This window comes from Vicugna pacos, chromosome X (assembly GCF_048564905.1).
Source record: "Vicugna pacos chromosome X, VicPac4, whole genome shotgun sequence".
Taxonomy (NCBI): Eukaryota; Metazoa; Chordata; class Mammalia; order Artiodactyla; family Camelidae; genus Vicugna; species Vicugna pacos.
This window is the reverse complement of record NC_133023.1, coordinates 63,772,893-63,791,161: the sequence shown is the minus strand read 5'-3', so window position 1 is coordinate 63,791,161 and position 18,269 is coordinate 63,772,893. Positions and strand designations below refer to the sequence as shown.

General features: G+C 31.7%; 1 protein-coding gene across 4 annotated transcripts in view; it reads left to right on the top strand.

Annotated features, from left to right (window-relative positions):
• The window catches only part of RPS6KA6 (ribosomal protein S6 kinase A6), a 128,218-nt gene that overhangs the window by 48,268 nt on the left and 61,681 nt on the right, over positions 1-18,269 (top strand). For all 4 annotated transcript variants that reach the window (XM_072955839.1, XM_072955841.1, XM_006218540.4 and 1 more), the window contains 3 exons: positions 6,330-6,411; positions 7,061-7,141; positions 10,363-10,442. In XM_072955839.1, the coding sequence (XP_072811940.1) occupies positions 6,330-6,411; positions 7,061-7,141; positions 10,363-10,442 (243 nt within the window). The remainder of the gene's footprint in view (positions 1-6,329; positions 6,412-7,060; positions 7,142-10,362; positions 10,443-18,269) is intronic.

The following is an 18,269-nucleotide window of genomic DNA, read 5'->3' as shown; positions in this document are numbered from 1 at the left end:
GCTTAATGGCATATGATTCTTGGAAAAGAAGTATGTAGATCGGGTTCCTGACTTTTGTACCCCAACATTTGAAACATGAAATATATCGCATATACACATTAAGTAACAGCCTATAGGAAACAGCAATAACAGCAATTTAAGGGGAGGAAGATAATGAGAAAATTATAGGGTGGCTGAGATTTAATTTCAAAGTGGAAGGTAAGGCAGTTGAGGATTGCTTATTTATTATGCTCTGAAACATTTTAAAAGAAAGACATTTAGGGGTGGGAAGGTATAGCTCAGTGGTAGAGTGAGTGCTTAGAATGCACAAAGTCCTGGGTTCAATCCCCAGTAACTCTATTAAAAAAAAGTAAACCTAATTACCTCCTTCCCCCCGAAAAACACCGTTTAAAAGAAAGATATTTATTGAACACCTGGTGTGTGCATAACAGTTTAAAAGCAGCATAGGTGAATATAAAATAGGCATTAACTGTTTTAAAGTAATCTTGTATGTGTGTGGTATAGAATACAATGTAAAATATAGAGACACATTTTCAGGATACTACAAAGACAACCTAAGATGGAGATTATGGTTTAGTAGTGAATTGGTACAGGTGGTATATGGAGACAAGCAGACAGGACTTGAATAGTTGTGCTGGGGAGAGTAAAACTAGAAGGAGCTTTTAATAGATTGTGTGTCTGTGTTGGGGAGGAGGTATATTTATAGAACTGGCCTATAGAGTAGGCATGTACATTCTACACACCTTTATTTTTAAAAGTTACTAGAAGTACAATAGTCTTTTAAATATTTCAAATTATATTTTTATGATGTTAATTTTAGAACAGAAATGAAGTTCTTTTATATCCCAGTATATAAATGCTTAAATATCGACTTAAATAGAAATCTCACCAGGTAAACATTTCAAGCCTAAAAGTATTTGTTTTGCCATTTGATATGTATATTGATTCATATGTGTATATATTTATATCTAGTTTTGTTCCAGAAAGGATTTAAGACTTTCATAGATGAATACTAAATAAAATTAAAAGTAAGTGGGAAGATTCTGGAAGCAGAAAAATTAGAGCAGGAAAGATTAGATGAAGCCAGGAATACACTCTGTTGTTCACAAATACATGATATGAAGACCTAGAAGTAGGACCAAAGTGAAGACAAATTTTTGACAGACATTATAAAGAAGCTGATGTATTTAATTGTATGATTATTGACAGTATCTTTAATAAACAGATCAAATAGACCAGAGAAATTTTTCTCATGGGGCTTCGTAAAGAGAATACAATATAACATAATGAAGTGTCTTCAATAACATCTTCACATTAAATATAGCAACATGCTGACAAAGTTGTCAATGCAGTCCTTAAAAAAATTCAGGGAACACTCAGCTTTGTGCAGGAACTTTGGTTTAACAAGGATATCATAGAAACCTTTTTAAAATTCCTAATACTGAAATACAGAATAGTGATCTTTGTGCAGTTCATTAACCAAAGAAATATTAAGGAGGCGGCTAATTTTTATTTTCTACCTAGGATGTGAATGTACTTGCTTGTCAGTATTACATCATTTGCGTAGGCATTGTGTGGGTGGGACTTGTTATATGCTGGACCTATTCAGGAATTGGGCCAAGGCTGTGAATCAGAAAAGTGTAGGAGCAATTCCAAGAAACTTTGGGCTGCAGTCTTATTTATAAGTTTTTCTGTAAAAGTTCCATTGTTAAAATGCAATAAATGGAATTTAGCCTACATTAAGCTTTGTAATATTAAATATCTTTAGTGTATTTAATAGGGGAAAAAACCCTACTAGAGTCAGTTGTAAAATTGTACTTTAAAGAAGCATACATTATCATCATAAAAGATGATGTGTAAAAGAAAATCTGTACTAAGTACACCGAGTATAATGCTATTAATGATCATTAATGTGTGGATTGAAATGTAGTATACCAGACAACTTACATTGATTATTTTAAAACAATCAAATAAAACATATGAAAACATGTTTGCAGTTATCAGACTACTCTTAAATTTCACATGCCAAGGCATATTTACACAAAGCATACATTTCAACATTCATGGATCATAACCTTTTTTTGCTTTTGTGATAATAAAGCCTTTAACTATAAGACTTAAAAGTGAAGTTTTGAAAATTTTGAACCTTTGCCCTCTTAAGTAATTGATTAATTATCAGAGAGAGTTTTAAAAATGTATGTTTGCACTTAAAGTTCCTTGCAGTTGGTCCTTTCTCTTCAGTCACCGTTAAAGCTATGTAGTTTTTCAGTTTACCTCAACAGACACTTCTTAATGGAAAATATAAAAGTACATATGACAGAGAGAAAAGTATATTGGAGTAACTCACTCACTTACTCATTTCTCTTCTGGACAGTTTTTGAGAATTGAACTAGGATGACTGAAAAGAAATCTCTCTGATCAGGATAGATATGTTTTCAGATACAGTAGTTTGAATTTAATGCAACTTTCTTCTGTAGTTGATCATGGGACGAGAGCAGAGTGAGACGTTGTTTTCTTATGCTAGGAAATTTCACCCATTAGACCTGAAAAGAACAAATCAGGTGATGAACAAATAAACAATTATTTCTCTAGACTGTGAATGATGACTTCTATTAGATGCCATATCGAGCTACTAGTGAGTGTTTTATGAGCTAGGGGAAAAGTGGCTGCTTTGTGTGTCTTTCTGAAAGCCTAGAGTATCTTTTTCTTTCTTCCTTAATTGCCACTTTTTACCCTCTGTACTCCATTCTTTTCAACTCAACCAAGGGCTGTGCTCTAGAACAGTGGTTCTCAAAGTGTGGTTTTATTATCCCTGGGCAGCCACAAGACACTTTCAGGGGGTCCTCAAGGTCAAGACTATTTTATAATCATACTAAGATATTATTTGTAAAACTTTTGACACTTTGGCACAATCAAGGAAGTGATTTTAACCTTATCAGTAATCATATTCTTCACTGTCACATGCTCACAGTTTTAAAAAAATACAAGTTTTACTTAAGAATGTCCTTGATGAGGTATTAAGTGATTAAATTTATCAAATATCAACCCTTGAGTACATTTTTTAAAAATACTGTGTGATGAAATGAGACACACACATAAAGCATTTTAGCTGTATACCCGAGGAAGATGGTTGTCTCAGACAGAGCACCTGTGCAGTTTTTTGAGTTGTGAGCTAAACTAGCCACTTTTTTCATGGAACACCATTTTTACTTGAAAGAATGGTTGACAAACTATGGTTAATTAAACTTGAGTATTTGGTAGATGTCTTAAAAATGAATGGAGTGAACCTATTTTGTGGAAGACAACTGGCAATACTTTTGTCAATATAAAATTTGATCTTTGAAGCAAAACATCAGGATTTTGGGAAGTTTTATTTGTCACTGTGTGTTTAACATCTTCTCAGTACTCCAAAGACTTTCCTGATGAGATTGCTGCTGTCAGGGTTTGGAAGAGCTACATAACTCAGTGAACCAATGTTTTTGAGATGACCAATACATGATGTTATCAAATCAGACATCAGTACAAAATCCATTCAAAGTATAAGGTAGACCAAGGGATTATTATGTAACAGAATATGAACAGTTAATTGATGTGGTTTCAGAATCTTCATTGCAACTAATCTTTACAGAACTGCCACTTGTCAAATTCTTGTGTCGTATCAAAGAATAACCACAATTATAAGAAAAGGCTATTAAAATACTCCTTCCTTTTCCAAATACATATCACTGTGAGGCCTTATTTTCTTATAATTCAAACAAAACAACTTAATTGCAACAAATTGAATGTAGAAGCAGATATAAAAATTCAGTTGTCTTCTATTAAGCCAGATATTAGAGACTTGCAAAAATGTAAATCAGTGTCAATCTTATCATTGATTTTTTTTGTTTTAAAAATAGTTATTTTTATAAAATGTTTATAGTCAGATGTAACAAGTTTATTTTAATGACTCAATATGTAATTAATTTTTCTGTTTTAATTTTTAGTATGATAAATATCAATATATATAACCCACAAAAACAAAAGACTTTGGAATCTTTGGTAATTTTTAAGATTGTAAGGTATTCCTGAGACCAAAAAGGTTGAGAATTGCTTTCTTGGAATGGACTGAGAAAGATAGTTTTCCTACCTGTGGTGGAGTCATCACTCATGAAATGATGTGTAACTCCTTTGTTGTCATCATCTTGGTCACATGATATTGATTAGGAAAAAGGTAACTGTTTATCTGCATTTATTTGCCCTTATCAGTAATACTGAGTGAAAACTTTAAGCCTGGTGCTTAGGGTTAATGCTGTCTGCTTAGCTTTAAAGCTTTAATAATATGTGTTATGGCAATTAATTTAGTCTGCTGTTTAAAAAATTGATATGGACTGCTTCTTAAATCAGCTATACAAATATGTATTAAGTCCACTTGTTGGCCAAGAACTGCAAACTTGAAAAATACAGATAAGAAAATACGCACCTGGGGTCATGACTTCTTTAGTTTAATCAGTAGGTTTTATATTACATTTAGAACCCTATGATAAGCTGGTTTGTGTGTGTATCCTAACCCAGGATGAAATTCTTCTGTGATTAAAAAGCCCGATTTAACACTGTTCGTTTATAAGATACTAATTTTATTTTCTAATGAGTCTATGTTATAAAGGACACTGAGGATAGACTATAGGTGTGTTCAATTTGATACTCTTTACTCATATGCTTACTGTTTTTATCAGTGAAAAATCATGGATTTTTAGAAATATCCTCTCAAGTTTAAATCCACTAAAACTAACTTCATGGAATGAAGCTACCAAAATCTTCTGTTGCAAGATGCACATTTTCTTGGGGTTCTACATTGTTTGGGAAAATCTTGCTGGAATTTAGAGTATATCTTAGACAATAAAGTAGTAACATAGTGTAGTAGTTTAAATTTGTTATCTCTTTCTGTACAGAAGTATTTATGGTGATACGCAAAATTTATGATTTTGTTCAATCCCTGAAATTTTCTTTTCTCCAAAGATAGTTTTATGTTTCAAAAAGCAACCATTTGTTAATATGAGTTCTCTTGATTAGTCTACTCCAAGTGTGGTATGAATTGTTACTGGTTCACAGTAAGACATATTCAAAAACTGACAGTAAGCATTTAGAAACTTTTACAGAAATTTGACAAAGTAATTTTATGTGTAAAATCTCTTAGTATAAAATGCAGTTGTGTTTTATGTGACATTTAAATTTCATTTTTCTAAATAATTCATTTTGGTTATATTTTATAAAAGTATGATCTGCAATAGATTTAGAAGAAAGGGAAAAGAAGACTTGTTGGTCTACACAGAAAGTGTGAGAAGTACTACACAAGATGAATGTGAAAACTCTAAACCTGAAATGGTCTTCGAGTTTAGGTCTGATATAAAGGATAGGAGGAGAGATTCCATTAAGTAAATATTCCACACCCCGCCCCCACCTGCCCATTTGGCTGATGTATATTTGAAATAAAGTGTTTTGAGCTCTACCTTAGGAAAGAGGCAAGACAAAAATTACTCAAAAGCTCTCCCATCTGCAATTTTGTGTGAACAAATTAGTTACTTGATCACATTTTAAATTTAAACAACACTTGAATAGAATTTGTTAGAGTTGAGGATGGCAGGTTGAGGCAGTGAACACATTTTACTAAATAATTGTAAAAAATGAAACAACCCTTTACTAATAAATAACTCATAAAACTGTGCTATATTCATATTTATCTTTGTAACTGGGGCTTTTTAAAACTTAGCTTTTAATGAGTCATAATCTTAGTTTGAAAATATGAGATATTATTACTTGAACATACTTGGTAACTTCAAATAGTTTAACTTTTATTTGTTTATTGAAGTATTTGCCATCTTGATTTTTCTCCCTGGCAGACAGATGAGAATTGTCTCTGATTTCTTACTAGAAAATAAAATACCTGATAACTTCTAAAATGGACCAATAGGAGGTAGAAATGAGGGTGTCAAATCAATTGTCATCACGTATGTTTGCACCTTACTAAGGTAACAAAAAGCTTGGGTCTTATAAGGAGCTCTCTTAGCTCAAATTGTCTTTTGTTATATTATTTATCTCTTACATCACAGACTTCTCAAATTTTCTTTATAATTTTCTTTTCTACAAGAGTACATAAGGGAGTATGATTTACTAAATGAAAGTGAGAAAATATTAACCAAGTATAATTTATAGAGAAAGAAAAAACAATTATAGAGAAAGGTGTATCTTTCTAAAATTAGAGAAAATGAAAGATCAACATGTATTGCTAATATGTACATATAGCAGCAATGGCTAGAATGTGAATTTAATTTTTTTTCAAATTCCTCTGTTAGGTTTTTCTTGTTAGAAAGAAGACTGGTCCTGATGCTGGGCAGCTCTATGCAATGAAGGTGTTAAAAAAAGCTTCTTTAAAAGGTAGAAAATTAGAAAGCTTATTAAAATAAAATTTGGTAAAGCTTGTTTTAAGAAATATACTGTGTATTGCTTGTAGGAGTAGATTGTTTCCTTTTAATGTTAGTAATTGTTAGTTTTCTAGTGGTAAGTTATATTTCTAAGTTTGATATTGGTATATACCCTAATTTAGTGGGAGTGTACCCTGAAAAATTTAACGGGATAAAAAGTAACATATTTTATTTAATTTAAAGTGAACTTATGAAGCTATATTCTTTTATTTCAAGATTTTTATTGTTTCTGCTCCATCTTTGTTGGTATTGCATGTTGAGAAAGCACAAAACCACTTGCATACACTTATGTACAGTCTTCTAGGGTGTGATAATGATAACACTGTGCTCAATTTTAATTAATAAACTCATTTGAACAATTGGAGACTAGTATATAATAAATGCTTTTTCATCAAGTAACTTTGTCCATTTGACCCATTCTAGATCTAAACTGAGTTTGTTGACTTTCTGAGAATATGGTAATTACTGTCTAGGAATATATAGTTTGCAAATTTAGGCACTTACAAAGTTACATTTTATACTTTCATATTGGTGAATTAATTGATGGGGCCTCTACTGAAATTATGTATGAGTAATATAGTCTACCCCTCTGTAATTTTTAGTTCGAGACAGAGTTCGGACAAAGATGGAGAGGGATATACTGGTGGAAGTAAATCATCCATTTATTGTCAAATTGCACTATGGTATGTAATCTTTTTTAAAATTATGGAATTAGAGAACTAAGATTTCCTTTCAGACAGTAGTATAACAGGAGATAAATACTTTCAACAGGAAATGAATACTGAATGATTTAATATATTCAACTTTTAAAATGTATTTATCTGAAATAAGAATCAATATCCAGCTTTTTGTTCTGTTTCCTGTATTTGGTGGTTGACTTGTCTAAGGTAACAAGATAGTGTCTTCTGATTACTTGTCTGGTAGTATTTCTGTCTTCTACTAGGCTATACCTCCAGTGATCTTAGGCTATAAATTACTGTGATAATTTATTCAAAACATTCTTGTCTATGGATGTACTCCTCTTACATGTTTATAATGAGCATATTAACTTTATTTCCTCGTTCTGCTGAGAAGAACCATATTATATATTAGTCTCTTTGAGTTATTTTTTCTTATATTTGGTGGGAGAGGAATACCAGTGAGAGCAGAAGATACAATGGAAAGAACATGAATTTGGAGTCAGAAAGTTCTAAGGATTTTCTTTCTTAATTGAGATATACTTGATTTACAATATTTTATAAGTTTCAGTTGTACAGCATAGTGATTCACAATTTTTAAGGTTGTATTCCATTTATACTTATTATAAAATACTGGCTATATTCCCTGTGTTGTACTATATATCCTTGTAGCTTATTTATTTTATACATAGTAGTTTGTACTTCTTTTCCCCTACCCTTATCTTATCCCTTCCCCTTCCCTCTTCTCACTGGTAACCACTAGTTTATTCTCTATATTTGTGAATCTCTTTCTTTTTATTGTATTCACTAGTTTTATTTTTTTAGATTCCGCATATGTGACATCATATAATATTTGTCTTTGCCTGACTTTTTTCACTAATCATCATATCCTTTAAGTCCATCTATGTTGTTGCAAATGACAAAATTTCAGTTTTTTACGACTGTGTAGTATTCCATTGTGTGTGTGTGTGTGTGTGTGTGTGTGTGTGTGTACACCACACCTTTATCCGTTCCATCTGTTGATGTACACTTAGGTTGCTTCCATATCTTGGCTATTGTAAATAATGCTGCTGTTAACATTGGGGTGCATATATCTTTTCAAATTAATGTTTTCATTTTTTTTGGATGTAATTTGGATATAATTCCCCAGAGTGGAAATTGCTGGATCATAAGGTAGTTCTATTTTTATTTTTTTGAAGAACCTCCATCCTATTTTCCACAGTGGCTGCATCAACTTACATTCCCTCTGACAGTGTACAAAAGTTCCCTTTTATCCACATCCTTGCCAACATTTGTTATTTGTGGTCTTTTTAATGATAGCCATTCTGACAAGGGTGAGGTGATAGCTCGTTGGAGTTTTGATATGCACTTCTCTGATGATTAGTGATGTTGAGCATCTTTTCATGTGCCAGTTGGCCCTCTGTATGTCTCCTTTATAACAGTGTTTTTTCAGGTCTTCCCATTTTTAATTGGGCTGTTTGTTTTTCTAATATTGAGTTGTGTGAGCTGTTTATGTATTTTGAATATTAACCCCTTATCAGTCATATCATTGGCAATTTTTCCCATTTTGTAAGTTGTCTTTTCATTTTGTTGATGGTTTCCTTTGCTGTGCAAAAGCCTTTAAGTTTAATTAGGTCCCCTTTGTTTATTTTTGCTTTTGTTTCCTTTGCTTTAGGAGACAGATCTCAAAAGATATTGCTATGATATATGTCAGAGTGTTCTACCTATGTTCACTTCTAGGAGTTTTATGGTTTCCAGTCCTACATTTAAGTCTTTAATCCATTTTGAGTTTATTTTTATATATGGTGTTAGAGAGTGTTCTAGTTTCATTCTTTTACATGCAGCTGTCTAGTTTTCCCAATATCACTTACTGAAGAAACTGTCTTTTATCCACTGTATATTCTTGCCTCCTTTGTCATAGATTAATTGACCATAAGTGTGTTGGTTTATTTCTGGGCTCTCTATTCTGTTCCATTGGTCTATTTGTCTGTTTGTGCCAGTACCATACTTTTTTGATTACTGTAGCTTTTGGTATAGTTTGAAGTCAGGAAGTATGATAACCACCAGCTCTGTTCTTCCTTTTGATTGTTTTGGCTATTTGGGGTCTTTTGTGTTTCCATGCAGATTTTAAAATTATTTGTTCTAGTTCTGTGAAAAATGCCATTGGTATTTTGATAAGGTTATATTGAATTTGTAGATTGCCTTGGGTAGTATGGTTATTCTAACAGTATTAATTCTTCCAAAGTATGTAGTTCTGAGTTTTAATTATGGCTTCATTGCTAATTTAATGTATGCATGAGATTGTGGCATTTGGTTTCCCTGGGAAATCCAAAGGCATATACACTGTTAAATCACTAATCTGATCTATTACATCACTTTTAGTGTTCGGGATTTTAAAAGATAGCAGCTATTGATTTTATTCTTAGGTAATTTTGACAAGTAACACATTAAAATATGTACCTAACTCTCTATAAAAAACCCTCTAGAATTTCCCACCCATTATTCTTTTAATCTCTTTAACCCTAATGGAATGAAAGTAGTAGTAGAATCTAAAGATCTCCTTCCTTAAATCTCCAGGGTATCATTAGATTAATCACTATATACCAGTTGTGCACAAAACACTGTTAAATTCAGCGGGCTCTAGAAGTGAAATACTCTCTGAACTCTAGAAATTTATGATCTTTAGGTAACACAAACATGTAAGACAAATTTATTTGTATAAATCAAAATGGATTAAGTATCATGAGGGAGGCATAAATAAAGTATGATGAGATCTCAAAAGCAGTAGCAAGTAATTTTAATGGGGGAAGAGGATAAGGATGCTGTAGGAAAATGTGAAAAGGAGGAAATCCTTAATAGAAGAAAGCTTACTAGAGGAAGTGGCATTTTTGTTGGTCTTGAAAGAATTAGTAGATTTTCAATAGGTAGGGAGGCAGAGTTCAGGCAATTGCAGTAGAAATGGTGCTCCATAAATAAGGAAAATAATGGTGGTACAAGTTCTATGTAAAGCTACATGCAAGGTTGATTACGTTCTGGGAAGGAGTTTATAGGTTTTTCAACACTAGATTTAATTTGAGATAATATTATCCAATAATGGACCATATGAGTAAATGCTTAATTGCTTTATAGTGTTTAGTGATAAAATTCTAGACAATAAATATTAATTAAAAAGTATACTAAACTTTTTAAGCCTTAAAAATTGTTACTGCATTCTAATTTCTAATTAGCCTTTCAGACTGAAGGGAAGCTGTATTTAATATTGGATTTTCTCAGGGGAGGAGATGTCTTCACAAGATTATCCAAAGAGGTGAGTATTTATAAATTTTTGCTATATTTTATTGAAATAAAACTAAGAAAATTGTTTTTGTTCTTTTGCTAATTGCTTTTTTTCTTTGAAAATTTTAAATGAGAATTATTCTGTTTGTTTTGTTGCATAGTATTTAGTGGATATACCAGTTAATGGTATTTTCTGTCTTCCTGTCATTTAGATCATCTTAGTGGGATACTCATTATTCTTAGGCACAAAATCAGTATTAATAACTGGATGAAGTAGTTAGGGGCAAGCCTAGGACTTTGGCTACTCAAAACTACCAGTGCCTCTGGCAGTAGTGTTTAATTTATTAATGTTTAAAACAGCTTTTTGGAGGTATAATTGACATACAGCAAACTGCACATATTAAGGTACATGCTTTAATACATTTTGACATTTATATAAACTTGTGAAACCATCAACACAATAAAATAATTAACCTATCTATCATCCTCAACAATTTTCTTGTGCCCTTTTGTAATGGTTCCCTCCTGCTCCACCCCTACTGAATCTCCTTTCTGTCACTGTTTGGCTTGCATGTTCTAGGACTTTATATAAATTGAATCATATAGTATGTATTTTTTTATCTGACTTACTTAACATAATTATTTTGAGATTCATTGAAGTTGTTGCATGTATCAGTAGTTCATTTTTATTGCTGAGTAGTATTCCACTGTATGGATACACAATGATTTGTTTATTCATTCACTTGTTGATGGGATATATGGGTCGCTTGCAGTTTCCGGATACTACTAATACTGCTACAAACATTCATGTACAAGTGATTGTATGAGCATATGTTTTTTTTTCATGGTTAAATACCAAGAGTATAATGACTGGGTTATATAGTAGATATATGTTTTAACTTATTTTAAAGACACTGTCAAACTGTTTCTCAGAGTGGTTATATAATTTTTATATTCCCACCAGCAGCATATGAGAGTTTCAGTTGCTCCACATCCTTACCAACACTTCATATGGTCAGTCTTGTTTTAATTTTGGATATCTGATAAGTGTGTAGTGGTACCTTATTGTAGTTTTGAATTATACTACCCTAATGACTAATGATGTTGAACATCTCTTCACATGGATATTTGACATCTATCTTTTTTGATAAAATCTCTGTTTAAATCTTTGGCCCATTTTTTTATTGGGTTGTTTTCTTACTGAGTTTTAAGAGTCTGTATATTTTGGAATGGTAAGTCCTTTGCCATGTATATATTTGAAAATATTTTCTTCTGGTCTATAGTTTGCTTTTCATTCTCTTTAACAGTGTCTTTCAAAAAGCAGAAGTTCTTAATTTTGATGAACTCTGATGCATAATTTTTTCCTTTAATAAATTGTGCTTTTTGGGGTCCTGTTTAAGGAATATTTCCTTAATCTCAGGTCACAAAAATTTTCTCCTATGTTTTCTAGAGGTTTTGTAGTTTTTGGTTTTACGTTTAAGTTAATAATCAATTTTGAGTTCATTTTCACATATGGTGATAAGTATGTGTTGAAGTCCGTTTTTTTTTTTGCATATAGATATTTCATTGTTCTACCATCATCGTTGGAGAAGATTATGCTTTCTCCACTGAATTACCTTGCATTTTTTGTTGAAAATCAATTGACCATATATGTGAAAATCTATTTCTGGACACTCTATTATGTTCCATTGTTTTATTTCTGTATTTATGCCAGTACAACTTTTCTTGATGAGTGTGCCTTTATAATATGTCTTGAAGTCAGGTAGGGCAAATCCTCGAGCTGTGCTCTTCTTTTTGAAAGCTGTTTTGCCTCTTCTAGGTCATTTGCATTTCCATATCGATTTAAAAATCAACTTTTCACTTCCCACAAAGAAAGCCTGCTGGGATTTTGATTCGGACTTCATTCAATCTGTAGGTCAATTTGCAGATAATTGATATTTTCACAATATTGAGTCTTCTAATCCATGAACATGGTTTCTCTCTCAGTTTATTTAAGTCTTCTTAAATTTGTCAGCAATATCTGGTCATTTTCAGTGTACAGGTCTTGCACATCGTTTGTCAGATTTATCTCTAAGTATTTTTCTTTTAAAATGTCATTGTAAATGGAATTACTTTCTTAATTTTATTTTCAAATTGGATGGAAATATGATTACTATTTTTGTATGTTGAACTTTGTATCCCACAGTCTAACTAAACTTACTTGTTTTATCTAGCAGCTTTTTGGTAAACTACAAATAGAATTTTCTATTTGTAATGCGCAAATAAGGAGTTTTATTTCTTATCCATTATGGGCATTATTTATTTGCTTTGTTACACTGGCTTGACCCTCCAGTTCAGTATTGAAAAGTATTGGTAAGAGCTGACCTTCTTATTTATGATCTTAGGGGGGAAGCATAATTTCACCGTTAATTACAAAGCTAACTATAGGTCTTTTTACATGTTCTTTATCAGGTTGAGAATATTCCCTTCTATTGCTAATTTGTTGAGAGTGTTTATCAGGAATGTATGTTAGATTTCTCAATCACATTTTTTGCAGTTGTTAAAATGATGATCATATGTTTTTCTTCTTTAATTATTTAATATGATGAATTACATTGATTGATTGTCCAATGTTGAAGCACCTTGTATCTGAGTGAATCCCATGTAGTCATGATGTATTATCCTTTTTGCATACTATTAGATGATATTTGCTAAAAGTTTGTCAAGAATTTTTTACATCTACTTTCATAAGGGGTATTTGTAGTTTTTTGTGTTGTTGTTTATGTCTAGTTTTGGTGTCAGAGCAATCCTAGTTTCATAGAAAGAGTTGGGTAAAATTTTCTCCTCTTCAATTTTCTGTAAGAGTACAATATCAAATTGTCATTAAATGATCGGTAAAATTCACTAGTGAAGCCATCTGGGCCTGTAGTTTTTTTCTTTTAATGTTATGGTGTTTAACTATAAAGTCAATTTATTCAATATACTTGGAGTTACTCATCTTTCTTTTTGAGCGAGCTTTGGTATTTTGTGTCTTTTAAGTGATTTGTCCATTTCATCAAAGTTATTGAATTCATTGGCATAAAATTGTTCATAATATCCCCTTATTATCTTTTATTTATAGCTATAGAATCATTAGGGATGTTGGTATCATCATTCCTGATGTTGGTATTTTGTGTCTTCTTCCTTTTCTGTCCTGTTTAGTCTTGCTAGAGGTTTATCAATATTACTGTTCTTCTCAAAGAACCAGCCAGCTTTTGGTTTCATTGATTTTCTCTATTGTATTTCTGTTTTCTATTTCACTGTTTTCCACTTTAATCTTTGTTAATTTATTTTGATTTTTTCTGCTTAATTTGTGTTTTACTAGCTTTTCTGGTTTTTAAGATGGGAGCAGAAGTTACTGATTTGAGACCTTTTCTTCTTTTCTAATATAAGTGTGTAGTGTTATAAATTTCTCTATATATACTGCTTTAGCATCATCTTGTAAATTTTGATATGTGATGTTTTTATTTTCTTTTAGTTCAAGATGTTTTCTAATTTCCTTTTATTTCTTCTTTGACTCATACGGCATTTAGAAGTATGCTAATTAATTTACAAATATTTAGGCATTTTCTAGATAACTTTCTATTGCTTTCTAATTTAATTTTATTGTGGTCATAAAGCATTACAGAAACAATGTAACTTCAAATGCTGATAAGTGTAATCTTATGGTATAACTTAGTCTTAGTTTTCCAGCTTTATATTGATAATCTTCAGTATAAGGAATAAAGAGGGGTGGTCCTGGGAAATGGGGAGGTGTTGGTCAAAGGGTAAATACTTCCAGCTATAAGATAAAGAAATTCTGGGAGTCTATTGGATAGCATGGTGATTACAGATAATAATACTGTATTATATTTAAAAGTGGCTAAGTGAGATCTTAAATGTTCTCACCAAAAAAAAAAGAAATGGTAATTATGTGACATGATGGAGGTGTTATCTAACCCTACAGAATCACTTTGCAATATACATGTATCAAATCAACACACTATACATACTAAACTTACACAATGTTATATGTCATTTACATCTCAGTAGAATTGGAAAAATATATAAGGAAAAAAAGCATGCTGTGTATGACTTGAATTCTCTTAAATTCACTTAAATTGTCTTATGCTTCAGAATATGGTGTATCTTGGTGAATGTTCATGTGTACTTGAGAAGAATGTGTATTCTGTTTTTGAGTAGTGAAAGGTTCTATGAATCTCGATCAGTTTAAGTTGGTTGTTAGTGATATTGTCTACTGTATTCTTCCTAACTGTTTGTCTACTTGTTCTATAAATTTTTGAGAGACAGGTATTTAAACCTTTGACAATAGTTATGAATTTATCTATTTGTTCTTGAATTTCTGTCAAATTTTGCTTCATCTACTTCAAAGTTCAGTTATTAAGTGCATAAACCTTTAAGATTATCATTCCCTCTTGGTGAATTGACCCTTTCTCATTTTGAAATGACTTATTTTATCTCTGCTATTATTTTTTGCTTTATAATCTACCTTGATATTAATACAGTCACTCCAGCTTTATTGTAATTAGTGTTAGCTTGGTATATTGTTTTTCATATTTGTATTTAATCTATTTGTCTTTACATTCAATGTGCAGTACTTAAGGTAGCATTTCATTGTCCTTGCTTTTTATACAGTCTGAAAATCTATGCTTTTTAATGGGGATGCTAGATTTAATATGATTATTGATATAGTTGGGTTTAAATCTATTTATGGTTTTTGTGTCCTACCTTGTCTTTTGTCCCTCTTTTTCTGCCTTATTTTTAATTATTTTTCACAATTTCATTTTTTTGTCTTTGGTTGGCTTTTTATATATAACATTCTGTTGTGTTATTTTAGTAGTTGCTTTAGGGTTTGTAGTATAAACCTTAACTTCAGGAGTCAGGAATCTATACTCCCAGACCAAATATGGCCTATTGTTTTTTAAAAATTAAGTTTTATTGGAACACAACCATACCCATTGGGTTAAGTATTGTCTATGATTACTTCTGTGCTTCAATAACACTGTAATTGTATGTTAATTTTTATTGGATTGAAGGCATTATGAATTTAATTTTCTTGTACTCTAGATACTTTTGTTTTCTTATACATAGTATTTAACTGCATGCCAGAAAAAAAGCTAACCTTTTGAATCTTGCTATTAAGTTTTGTTATGTAGGACCATCACAGAATTTAGAATTGATTTTTCCCAGTTCTGAAACATGACCCTTCTTAGTACTCTAACCAACACCCTGCCAATTATAAGATTTTTCACTCTTTTTTTAAAACATTTTTTTATTGAGTTATAGTCATTTTACAATGTTGTGTAAAATTCCAGTGTAGAACACAATTTTTCAGTTATGCATGAACATACATATATTCATTGTCACTTTTTTTTTGCTGTGAGCTACCACAAAATCTTGTATATATTTCCCTGTGCTGTACAGTATAATCTTGTTTATCTATTCAACATATACCTGTCAGTATCTACAAATTTCAAACTACCAGTCTATCCCTTCCCACCCACTTCCCTCTTAGCAACAACAAGTTTGTATTCTATGTCTATGAGTCTGTTTCTCTTTTGTATTTATGTTCTTTTTTTTTTTTAGATGCTACATATGAGTGATCAAATATGGTATTTTTCTATCTCTTTCTGGCTAACTTCACTTAGAATGACATTCTCCAGGTTCATCCATTTGCTGCAAATGGGGTTATGTTGTCGTTTTTATGGCTGAATAGTATTCCATTGTATAAATATACCACTTCTTCTTTATCCAGTCATCTGTTGATGGACATTTAGGCTGTTTCCATGTCTTGGCTATTGTAAATAGTGCTGCTATGAACATTGGGGTGCAGGTGTCTTTTTGAAGTAGGCTTCCTTCTGGATATATGCACAGGAGCAGAATTCTTGGGTCATATGGTAAGTCTATTCCTAGTCTTTTGAGGAATCTCCATACTGTTTTGCACAGTGGCTGTACCAAACTGCATTCCCACCAGCAGTGAAGGAGGGTTCCCTTTTTCCCACAGCCTCTCCAGCAGTTGTCATTTGTGGACTTTTGAATGATGGCCATTCTGACTGCTGTGAGATGATACCTCATTGTAGTTTGATTTACATTTCTCTGATAATTAGTGGTAATGAGCATTTTTTCATGTGCCTATTATCATTTGTATGTCTTCCTTGGAGAATTGCTTGTTTAGGTCTTCTGCCCATTTTTGGATTAGATTGTTTGTTTTTTTCTTACTAAGTCATATAAGCTGCTTATATATTTTGGAGATCAAGGCTTTGTCAGTTTCATTTGCAAAAATTTTCTCCCATTCCATAGGTTGTTGTTTTGTTTTACTTATGGTTTCCTTTGCTGTGCAAAAGCTTGTAATTTTCATTAGGTCCCATTTGTTTATGCTTGCTTTTATTTCTATTGCTTATGTAGACTATTCTAGGAGAACATTTTTGAGATGTATGTCAGATAATGTATTGATTATGTTTTCTTCTAGGAGGTTTATTGTATCTTGTCTCATGTTTAAGTCTTTGATCCATTTTGAGTTGATTTTTGTGTATGGTGTAAGGGAGTGTTCTAGCTTCATTGCTTTACATGCTGCTGTCCAGTTGTCCCAACACCATTTGCTGAAGAGACTGTCTTTATTCCATTGTATATTCTTGCCTCCTTTGTCAAAGATGAGTTGACCAAAATTTTGTGGGTTCATTTCTGGGCTCTCTATTCTGCTCCATTGGTCTATATGTCTGTTTTTGTACCAATACCATGCTGTCTTGGTGACTTTAGCTCTGTAGTATTGTCTGAAGTCTGGGAGAGTTATTCCTCCAGCCTCTTTCTTTCTCTTCAGTAATGCCTTGGCAATTCTAGGACATTGATGGTTCCATATAAATTTTATTATGATTTGTTCTTGTTTTGTGAAACATGTTCTGGGTTATTTGATAGGGATTGTATTAAGTCTGTAGATTGTCTTGGGCAGTGTCACCATTTTAACAGTATTGATTCCTCCAATCCAAGAGCATGGGATATCCTTCCTTTTTTTAAAAGTCTTCTTTAATTTCCTTAGTCGGTGTTTTATAATTCTCCATGTATAAGTCTTTCACCTCCTTGGTAAAATTTATTCCTAGCTATTTTATTGCTTGGGTGCTATTTTAAAGGGAATTATTTCTTTACTTTCTTTTTCTTTTGATTCATCATTAGTGTAAAGAAATGCAACTGATGTTTGAATGTTAATCTTTTAACCTGCTACCTTGCTGAATTTTTCGATTAGTTCTAGTAGTTTTTGTCTGGACCTTTTAGGGTTTTCTATATATAGTATCATGTCATCTGCATATAGTGACAATTTTACCTCTTCAGTACTTTGATCACTCTTTTTTTTTTGAAATCTTGATCTAGTTGGCCATCCATGTCTATGTCCATGATCAAGCTTTCAGGGGATTTCTCTTGCTCTTTTAATTGGGAATGAATCCTCTGTTTCTTCATCTTGCTCTTATCTCTCTGGCACTGTGGCTTATGGAATATCAGTTACCTATTGTGTTCCTTAAGGAGCTTATTTATTTATCTATCTAAAGCCTATACAGGAATAAAAGTCAAAACAAAGACAGAATTTTAAAAGAAGGGAAGAAAAAAAAGTTTTGAAATCAGTGCATAATGAATAATAGAAGAGCAAATTGAAGCAGAATAGCAGTTGTGTTGAGCTGTCTTTTAAAAACCTTAAAAAAGGAGAAAAGATCAAAAAACAGTATTTCAAACTTGTGTATAGATAATAACAGTAGATCAAAACTAAAAGAAATAAAAATGAAATGAGGTGGATTTTAAAAAATAATATTAAAAAATATCTTAACGGAAAAATTTTAAAGGGATTAAAACTGGA